The 8,739-nt window shown below is 47.3% G+C and overlaps 2 protein-coding genes across 2 annotated transcripts; both read left to right on the top strand.

The window, feature by feature from the left end:
- The first annotated feature begins 363 nt into the window (after positions 1-363).
- Positions 364-1,882, top strand: psmb11a (proteasome 20S subunit beta 11a). The gene has a single exon (XM_083689989.1). It carries the CDS (start codon positions 680-682, stop codon positions 1,841-1,843), a length of 1,164 nt encoding a protein of 387 aa, XP_083546115.1. The 5' UTR covers positions 364-679; the 3' UTR covers positions 1,844-1,882.
- A 236-nt stretch (positions 1,883-2,118) lies between these two features.
- On the top strand, positions 2,119-8,082 carry psmb5 (proteasome 20S subunit beta 5). Its single transcript, XM_083689997.1, has 3 exons — positions 2,119-2,405; positions 3,067-3,373; positions 7,116-8,082. The coding sequence occupies exons 1-3, from the start codon at positions 2,184-2,186 to the stop codon at positions 7,397-7,399; spliced, it is 813 nt and encodes a 270-aa protein (XP_083546123.1). The 5' UTR covers positions 2,119-2,183; the 3' UTR covers positions 7,400-8,082.
- The last annotated feature ends 657 nt before the right edge of the window (positions 8,083-8,739 follow it).

An 8,739-nucleotide genomic window follows, 5' to 3' on the forward strand; every position in this document is an offset into this window, starting at 1 on the left:
CATGAATGCTACTCCAGATTATAACATTCCAATACGAAACATAAAGTTGTACAAGGAAAACTGAATGCATGACACAATATGTAACAAGAGAACCTGTTTACAAGCACATGTGTCATATGATTGATTTAGTACATTGACAAGCTGCCTCAGCAAGATTGACTCTGCAACGCTTGTAGAGTCGCTTCTCTACGTCGTATCGCTTACCACCACAACAAAAGGGTTAGAGGTAGCACTATCGAATATCGCTTATGTCAAGCTTAATGCTTGAAGAAATGCCAGGTCGTGTGTGTACGTGTGGGTGTGTCAGGCCCCTATATAAAAACAATGTCAGTTCCATTTCAATGTATTCAGATTCTACACAAGACAGCATAGAGAGGTTCTATATCAATTTGAACAGCCATACACTAGCAGTAAAAATTGCCGTTGTTACGAGGAGACAGTTATATTCCCAGGGGTGGACATATAAACAGTGGATTGTCTCTGTGGATTATGGGTTGCTTTGACTGAGGGTCTACCTTTGATTGGATCAAACTGGGGCATCATTGTCATCATATATTGTGTCAGACTCTGATCAATGGTTTTCATGTGCTTTACAATAGGAAGCGACATTGACTTTTAAGTTTATTAGTTTATTACATCAATATCAACAACAATCTCCCAGCCAGCCATAAACATCACAATGGCTTTACAAGACGTCTGTGGTTTTCAGGACATCCCTATGCTTCACAGGTGGAACATTCCTGCTTTACTTTCAAGGCCTGTGGGAGATACCACTCACCTCCTGGACAATTTTGGATGGGGGAAGCCTAACTCATCTGAGAGAGATGGAGGGGTCCCTCTGCACTTTTTCATACCTAGCCCTCAAAGCTCTGTTCATTCCCATTATAACGGCAAACGGCCGTCTTCTTTCTCTCCATCCACCTCAGTTCGTCGGCCATTCCCTCTCTCTCACGGCACCACCACCTTGGCTTTTGTGTTCCAAGGGGGTGTTATTGCGGCAGCTGACACACGAGCCAGCTGTGCCGGGCTCGTAGCCTGCCCATTTGCCCAGAAGATTACGCCCATCCACTCCCACTTGGTGGCCACTTCCTCAGGTAGTGGTGCAGACTGCCAGCTGTGGGAGAGAATCCTGACCAGAGAGATCCGCCTCTACCAGCTTCGCCACCGCCGACGCCTGTCAATAAGTGGCACTGCCAAGCTCCTGTCCCACATGCTGCATCCTTTCAAGGGGACGGACGTGTGTGTGGCAGCCACACTGTGTGGCTGGGATGAAGAGGAGGCCAGGGTTGAGGAATGCGTGGGACAGAAAGTGGATGAGGTGGGATCAGAGGGTTCAGGACACCGCTTTGCAGCAACAATGCTCCCCAAAGAGACAGGGAAGCCTGCAAGTGACGTTTGCACTCAAGATGTCTTGACTGATGGTGTCACTGACAAAACAAGGAATGCAGTTATCGACAAAGGTCTGACAAGATCCCCTGTCAAAGGACACGGTGGCCCCAAGCTGATTTATGTGTGCAGTGATGGCGCCCGCCTGCAGGGACAGCTCTTCTCAGTGGGCTCCGGTTCACCCTATGCTTATGGAATTCTGGATGATGGGTTGCAATGGGCTCTGAGTGAGGAGGAGGCCATGTTACTGGCCAGAGAGGCTGTGTTTAGGGCCACACACAGGGACGCCTATTCAGGGAACAACGTGGACGTCTTCCACATCACTGCCAAAGGATGGTGTTGCAGAGACAGAGAGGACCTGAAGGAAGAATATCACAGAGAGAGGGAGAGGGTGATGAAGAGGGTGCAAAAACGAATAGAGGAGACAGAGAGAGTGGAGGATAAAACATTTGAATAGAAAATAATATGAAAGCGGGTTTGAGGTGAGGGCTTGGGGGTAGCGGTAGTAGTAGTGGGCATAGGTGTTAGGAACAAAGATTCAGAGGACAACGGGAGGAAAGAATGGAGAGAATGAATGAAGGAGAAGATGAAAAGAACATTTATACTGACAGGAATCAGAAAGTGAGAGGGTCTGGGAGAAGAGCTGAGGTCTGTCAGTGCAGTGCCAAAGTCAGCCAGTAGCATAGAGGGCGTTCTAAGCATTAGGCTCACCAAAATCTTTTTTTTTTTTTATTTCAACAAAATAAAGAGAAAGAAAAAAACGGCGGAAGTCGGCTATTCTTCATACATTTACAAAGATGGCGCTTTCTAGTGTGTTACAGAGTGAGTCTGCGGATTTTTCATTTAATTGTAACCGGTCCTTTGACTTCGGTTGTGGACTCGGTCAGACCGACTTAGGCTTTGGGGCTTCACCGGGCGACAGCCTGAACTTCGCCGTGAAAGCTCCACTCAGCTCCGAGGACGAAGGCCCTGAGAGGAAAATTGAATTTCTCCATGGGACCACCACCTTGGCTTTCAAAGTAAGTTCAAGATGGCCAGCTGGCCAGCTTACTAGCTTACTGTCTAGCTTCCTTAGTGTTGTACCTGTTTAACATGTGCAGCGTGATGCATACATCTCACGCATAATACAATTATGGCTGATTGAAATGATGCTATTATATGTGGCAACGTTAGCTAGCTAAAGTGCCACCATAATCTGCTTGCTCATCGCTGCCTGGCTAGCGAGCTAGCCTGTTAGCGTAGAATGCCTGTTTTTCTGACAGAGTTTTGTGCTTCAGTGATGTAGCCTTATTGTTTTGGTTGCTAACTTAGATCAGGCAAAAAAATAATGAATATGACAGCTCGTTTCCGTCAGTGTCGTAACTTAGTTGGTAGCTAGCCTTTTGTTGTGCTAACAATGCTGTAGCTAGTTAGCTGTCAGTTGATCCACACTGTCCACAGCGTTTGGTCATGAGAATTTCACTCCCAATGCGAGTAATGGATAAAATATAGTCAATCAATGCTCTTGCCATTCTTAAAACTACTTTGGTCAACAGAAAAATAACAGACCAAATAACTTATAACAAATCAAGGGCAGCTGGACCGTTCCAGACTTGGCTAGTTCATACTAATACCAAAGAGAGAGTAGATACTGACCTGACAGTCCCTAACCTCTCTTTCCCATTTCACACTATCCCTCAGTTCCAACATGGAGTCATCGTGGCAGTGGACTCCAGGGCCACAGCGGGCTCCTACATCGCTTCCCAGACCGTGAAGAAGGTGATCGAGATCAACCCCTACCTCCTGGGCACCATGGCTGGAGGTGCTGCTGACTGCAGCTTCTGGGAGAGACTTCTGGCCCGCCAGTGTCGCATCTACGAGCTCCGCAACAAGGAACGCATCTCTGTGGCAGCCGCCTCCAAGCTGCTGGCCAACATGGTGTACCAGTACAAGGGCATGGGCCTCAGCATGGGCACCATGGTGTGTGGCTGGGACAAGAGAGGGCCAGGTAAATATGCTCATCAGACACATCTGCACACATTTCATTTGTGTCTGTCTGTCTGTCTGTCTGTCTGTGTGTGTGTGTGTGTGTGTGTGTGTGTGTGTGTGTGTGTGGACTGTATACATGAACTCAGGTTGTGCACAGATGCTATTCTACCATGCACAGGTGAACTTGTCTGCACTCCATCATCTCGTCTACGTCAGTGAGCCCCGGTAAGGTTTCAGGCTTTCGTTGCAACCAATCAGTGATGCATCTGATTGTATTATTATTATAATGTATGTATTATTCAAAGACTATGATTAGTTTAGTCAGGGGGGGTTGCCGCTTGGTTGGAACAATTCAAACGATAGCCTGCAACTACACAGGCCCTCTGCTTAAGATTGGTTACCCCACTTACCCACTCTGGTCATTATATGCATGCCTCAGTATGGGGGCTTGCCATTGGTCTCCAACTATTGGTCCTTTTTAACTTGTGCAAATTACTCATCACTACCTATGTAAAGTTGTGTCAATACCATAAAACTTACTTTAGTAACCCAGGTGTTTATTTACTTAAACCACAGAGCACACTCTGTGGTATTGGCGTCTGGCTGTTGTTGGAGCCTGGTGGTTGTTCTGTTATGACCACTGCTGTCAATTTCCTAGTCAGTTTTCAAATTTCAGTCAATTTCCTGTATGTGCAAATGTACTAGGCCAAGTAAAAGAATTCTGATTCTGTTGCCCAAGTGCGACTCAAGCCCGGGATATCATAACAGAGCTGTACCATACTAACAAATATCCACCAATCTTATTAGCCTGCAATAAATCAGTCAAAACCAGGTTCCTCTTTGATAGATATGGAAGGCTAATTTATGATGGTTTCCACACAAAGCTGGTGCTGTCACACTGTAGAATACAGGTATTGTAGCAACCGTCGCTTAGAATCAAATGCTTCGCTTTAATAATCTGGGAATATCACAGGAGGATACACATACTGTTAAGTGGTGTATTTTGACCCAGCGTTTAATAGCATATTTGCGTCTATCATTCGTGGTTTGAGTTTTATTGGAGACTAGGCGCTTGTTGGAAGTTTCACAGTGTTCACCTACTTCATTTACATTTTATTGTTTTTACCATGCAATATTAGTGTAGTATGGTCTTGTACCACTAGGTGGCACTGCAGCTCTACTGGTCACTTGCATTGTTGGTTCCAGTCCTTGCCAAGGCTGTAGTATCTTTGAGGTCTGTTTTGGATGCGGTGCAGTAAGAGGCAGTACATCACAGGAGGTGTGCTTAAAGAGGCTGGCACAGTGACACTGTAATGGGAAATCAATGCGACTAGGACTGTGGGCCAGGGAGAGTCAGCGCTGTGATGGACGCAGGGTCGCGCCCTGGACAATTGGGTCGCATGCATAATGTGGTTGTTTTGATCGATGGCCTTTGTCCGGAGAGGTGTGTTTATGCGTGTGTGTGTACACAAGTACAATAACAGCCTGCAGTCTGCCCTTGACTTAAATGATGTGTATTAACTCTTACAATCAATTGAGAAATAATGATTCTGTTATGTTCAATAGGAACTGTTTGCCTGCTACAATGCCGGTGATTGAATGGAGAGGTAAATGTCATGTAAATTAAATCAATCTCGATTAAGAGAAAGCTCATTAGCAGCTCTATGATGGCAAGCTCAGTTATTCCGGTGTTTAAGTGCTGTAAGTGCCATGTGAAATAAATCTGCTAAAGTACAGCGAAGAGCTTGACAAATAAGGCTGTAATAACATTTAATGCTATGACACTCCTGGTAAAAGGCTTAGTGCCGGCTAGGCTGGGCTGGGCTAGGATAGGCTGGGTAAGTGCGTCTTGCTCTTGAGCTCGTGTGATGTCACCTCTGTCTCTGGATTCCAGGACACGAATGGCCTGTCATACCGGATGATAAGTGGAGCAGCTGGGAGGAAGAGCAGCATATTAAAAAAGGGAGAAAAATGGTCGTACGGCAGCCAAATGTTTCTCTGTAATTCCTGACCACATATACAAAGAGGATACTCCTTTTTTTTAGTAGTATATCCCCAGGTAGCTAGTCAGGGCTACTCCCTAGTGTATGTGTGTAGCTCTGCGCGTCCTTTTTAACATTTTCTTTTATTTTTTAAAGCTGCCCCCCCTCCCCGCTCACTGCGAGCCAGTTGGCGTATACAGTTTGTGTGAAGCGAAGGGCAGACCACTCGTCCGTTTGACGCCTGCCTCTTCCTCTCCTCCTCCGTCCCTCTGAAGGCTGTCACTCGGCCGGGGCGGTGCGCTGCGGCTGACACGAAGAAAGAGCCCGAGCCGTAACCGTCTGTCACCTGCCCAACGGAGCGGAAGGCGTGGCGCGGCGCGGTGGAATGTTCCGGCGCTCCTGACAGCATCATGTGGCGAGCCTCATGAATCCAAGCCCCTTTGTTCTGTGACTCGCTCACGTCGCCCTCGTCTCTCCCGCCTTATTTTCTTTGCCGTTTCGGTGACGCACGCCGCTGCCGCTCCGTCCCCCCGGTGCTGCATTGCTCTGTAGTTAAAAAAGACTCCAGGTGTGTTGCAGAAATGGTTTGTGCGTCATCCCTTTATATCCCCGGCCCCTATAAGAGCCCTCCTCCTCCGCCGCCGTCGACTCTTTTCATGAGTGGCTGCCTTTTAGAAAAAGTCTCCCCCCCATCACATTTTTTACCCAGTCCCCTTTCAGCCTTCAGAATCTCCAAAATGCCAAATTACCTCACAGAGGCAGGAGCCTCAATGATTATCGGGTGGAGCTAACGACTCGTATGGAAGGTGCAATTTGCCAGTTGAAAGCAATTGTGAGTTCCCAGAGCAGTTTTTAAGCAGTATCTCTAATAGAATGTCCTTAACTTGACTGGAAACTGTGTTTTGTGATCTGCCTTCTGAGGAATCTTTGTAAGGGCTGCTGTAAGCAATATAGATATATATTAGCCGAAAGGTGAACTTTATGACGTGTGCGTGTGCGTGTGCACGTGTGTGTGTGCATGTGTCACTCTCGCAGGTTTACATTGCCATGGCGGTAGAAAAAAATAAATAAACTGCCTTTTTTTTCCCCCCCACAATCTCTGGTTCGCCATCTGTATATTGGCTGTGGAAGAACACAGGCTGGTGCTAGTCACTCTGCGTCACCGTGATCCAGCCGCCTGCATGTGTCATGTTGGGGAACCAACTGTCTCTCAACAAGTCCTCAAGCGAACGCACATGCCAGCAAGAGGATTAGCTTATGTGTGTGTGTGTGTGTGTGTGTGTGTGTGTGTGTGTGTGCGCGCTTCCTGTCATGCTGAAGTGTGTCTGGTGGTGCAAGTGGAATCGTGGGAAATGTGTGTGCTTGTGTGTGGAAATATTAAAGGGGTAAGACGCCTCTCTTGTTTTTCCGTCTTTTTCTTCATCTGGGGTGTTGAGGTGGGGTCACCTGCTTGGCCCAGGTATGGGTCGATAATTAATCTGGGTGTGTTTGGATAGATCAATAAGACCTCGAGCAGCTCCCCGGCGAGGCGGACGAGTGAGTCGGGGTGCGCCTCGTCAGCAGGTTCTGTTTTACTTGGAGAGGATGCAGCTGTTTATTGTGTGTGTGTGTATACATGTATACAGTATACACTGCCGTCTCACTTTCCTTGACGGAGTTTAACACCAGAGTCAGTATCCCAGAAGGCTCTGGAATAAATATCCTTCTGTACCTTTCTCCCCTCCAGCTCCCTGAAAGTCAAATTTTAGTGACTGACTCCCTTCTCCCCCTCCGCCCCAGGCCTGTACTACGTCGACTCTGAGGGGAACCGTGTGTGTGGCGACCTGTTTGCGGTGGGCTCCGGGTCCATGTACGCGTACGGCGTGGTAGACGCCGGCCAGCGGGACCAGATGACCGTGGAGGAGGCGTGCGAGCTGGGCAGACGTGCCATCTACCATGCCACCTACCGCGACGCCTACAGCGGAGGCCAAGTCAACCTGTACCACGTCCACAGCGAAGGCTGGGAGAGGGTGTCCCAGGAGGACGTACTGATGCTGCACCACCGATACAAGAAACCAGAATAGAGAGGGGGGGGGAAGGAGGAGAGAAAGGGTGATGGTTGATGGAGGGTGGGGGTTTTTGAATTGGGGTCTTAGTTTGTCTGTCAAAAGAGCTGCTGAGAATTGTCAAAATTGGAGAGGGTTGATATGGAGAATAGCACTAATTTCTTCTGGATCGATTACACATGATGCATACACACACACACACACACACAAACACTATCGTTGCAGTTTACTCATCACTCAAATGTTATTACATACCATTTTTACCAAGCAGTGGGCTACAGTTTCCCCACACAGTGTGTTTGATGTGAGGAGGCACTGTTTCTATGCAGAAGGAGGGGCGGGAGGATATGAGTCAAATCTGCCTCACGCCACGTAGGAGTCGTCTGCTTCTGTTACTAACTCATTTCACTTGTAACCACAACTTGGATAGCAAAGCCTTTTTTTTCCCTCAATAAAAACCTGTGATGTTTTTGTTTTTTTTTCCAACAAGAGTGTTTGTTTCAATTTATTTGTGTCCTGTTGTTCCTCTAGTGTATACAGCACCGTATGTATATCATTTGTTCACACGACCACGAAGCTCACCTCTATTATTTGATCTGGTTTCTTTCCTCATCATCCCTTGATGTCGTTGGCACACCGTATTCTTGTTTACATTTTGTCATCTGTTTCCGCGTCTGTTCGTATCCTGAAATACATTCATTTTCGAGTAACTTTATGTTTCCCCCAGTGGAACTTTATTTATTTTTTTGTGGTCACAGGCACATACAAGACTATTAACATAACACTCAGAAGTATATTACATCCCCATACAAACGCGGTGAAAAACAGGAGTGAGGGACCCAAGCACTGCAATAAAGTGCATTTATGGGTATGTTTCCGGTTGGGTGGGGCCGGGATGAGCAGATCAGAGGGGTTGTAAATGGGGAGCCTTTTGAAGGACAGAGTTCGGCCCATCACATTCAATAGCCTAATGGATGCAGTATTCATTTCCTCACCTATACAATCCATCACTATCTAGGTCGGGGGGAAAGACGTGAGATTGATACTTCCTTCCTTATTGATCACATAGCGCTATTACTACTGCATCAGGGAACGAAGTGATGGATTGTAGAGGTGATGAAATTAATACTACACCGACACTAAGCTAGAGAGCTCTTGCTGGACTCTTACGGGCTCCAACCTTATCCTGCTGTAGAAGGCGTTCAGGTCAACAAGTGTGTGGGCTGGGTTCGACCTTGCCATTTTCCTGTGCCAACTCATGCTGAGGGTGTTTGAGGCAACGCGGGCTGATGCCCACTATCTTGCCCCTGACTGACACCACACCACACCACTGCTTTTCTAGGCTCTTCTGGTTCACG

Source organism: Argentina silus (genome assembly GCF_951799395.1).
Source record: "Argentina silus genome assembly, chromosome: 18".
Classification (NCBI taxonomy): domain Eukaryota; kingdom Metazoa; phylum Chordata; class Actinopteri; order Argentiniformes; family Argentinidae; genus Argentina; species Argentina silus.

What these genes read in the sequence shown, in the direction of transcription:
- psmb11a (XM_083689989.1), top strand. Translation starts at nt 680, where the DNA reads ATGGCTTTACAAGACGTCTGTGGTTTTCAGGACATCCCTATGCTTCAC.
- psmb5 (XM_083689997.1), top strand. Translation starts at nt 2,184, where the DNA reads ATGGCGCTTTCTAGTGTGTTACAGAGTGAGTCTGCGGATTTTTCATTT. An exon ending in CCACCACCTTGGCTTTCAAA is followed by an intron (nt 2,406 to 3,066) that starts GTAAGTTCAAGA and finishes ACTATCCCTCAG; the next exon opens with TTCCAACATGGAGTCATCGT. An exon ending in CTGGGACAAGAGAGGGCCAG is followed by an intron (nt 3,374 to 7,115) that starts GTAAATATGCTC and finishes CCTCCGCCCCAG; the next exon opens with GCCTGTACTACGTCGACTCT.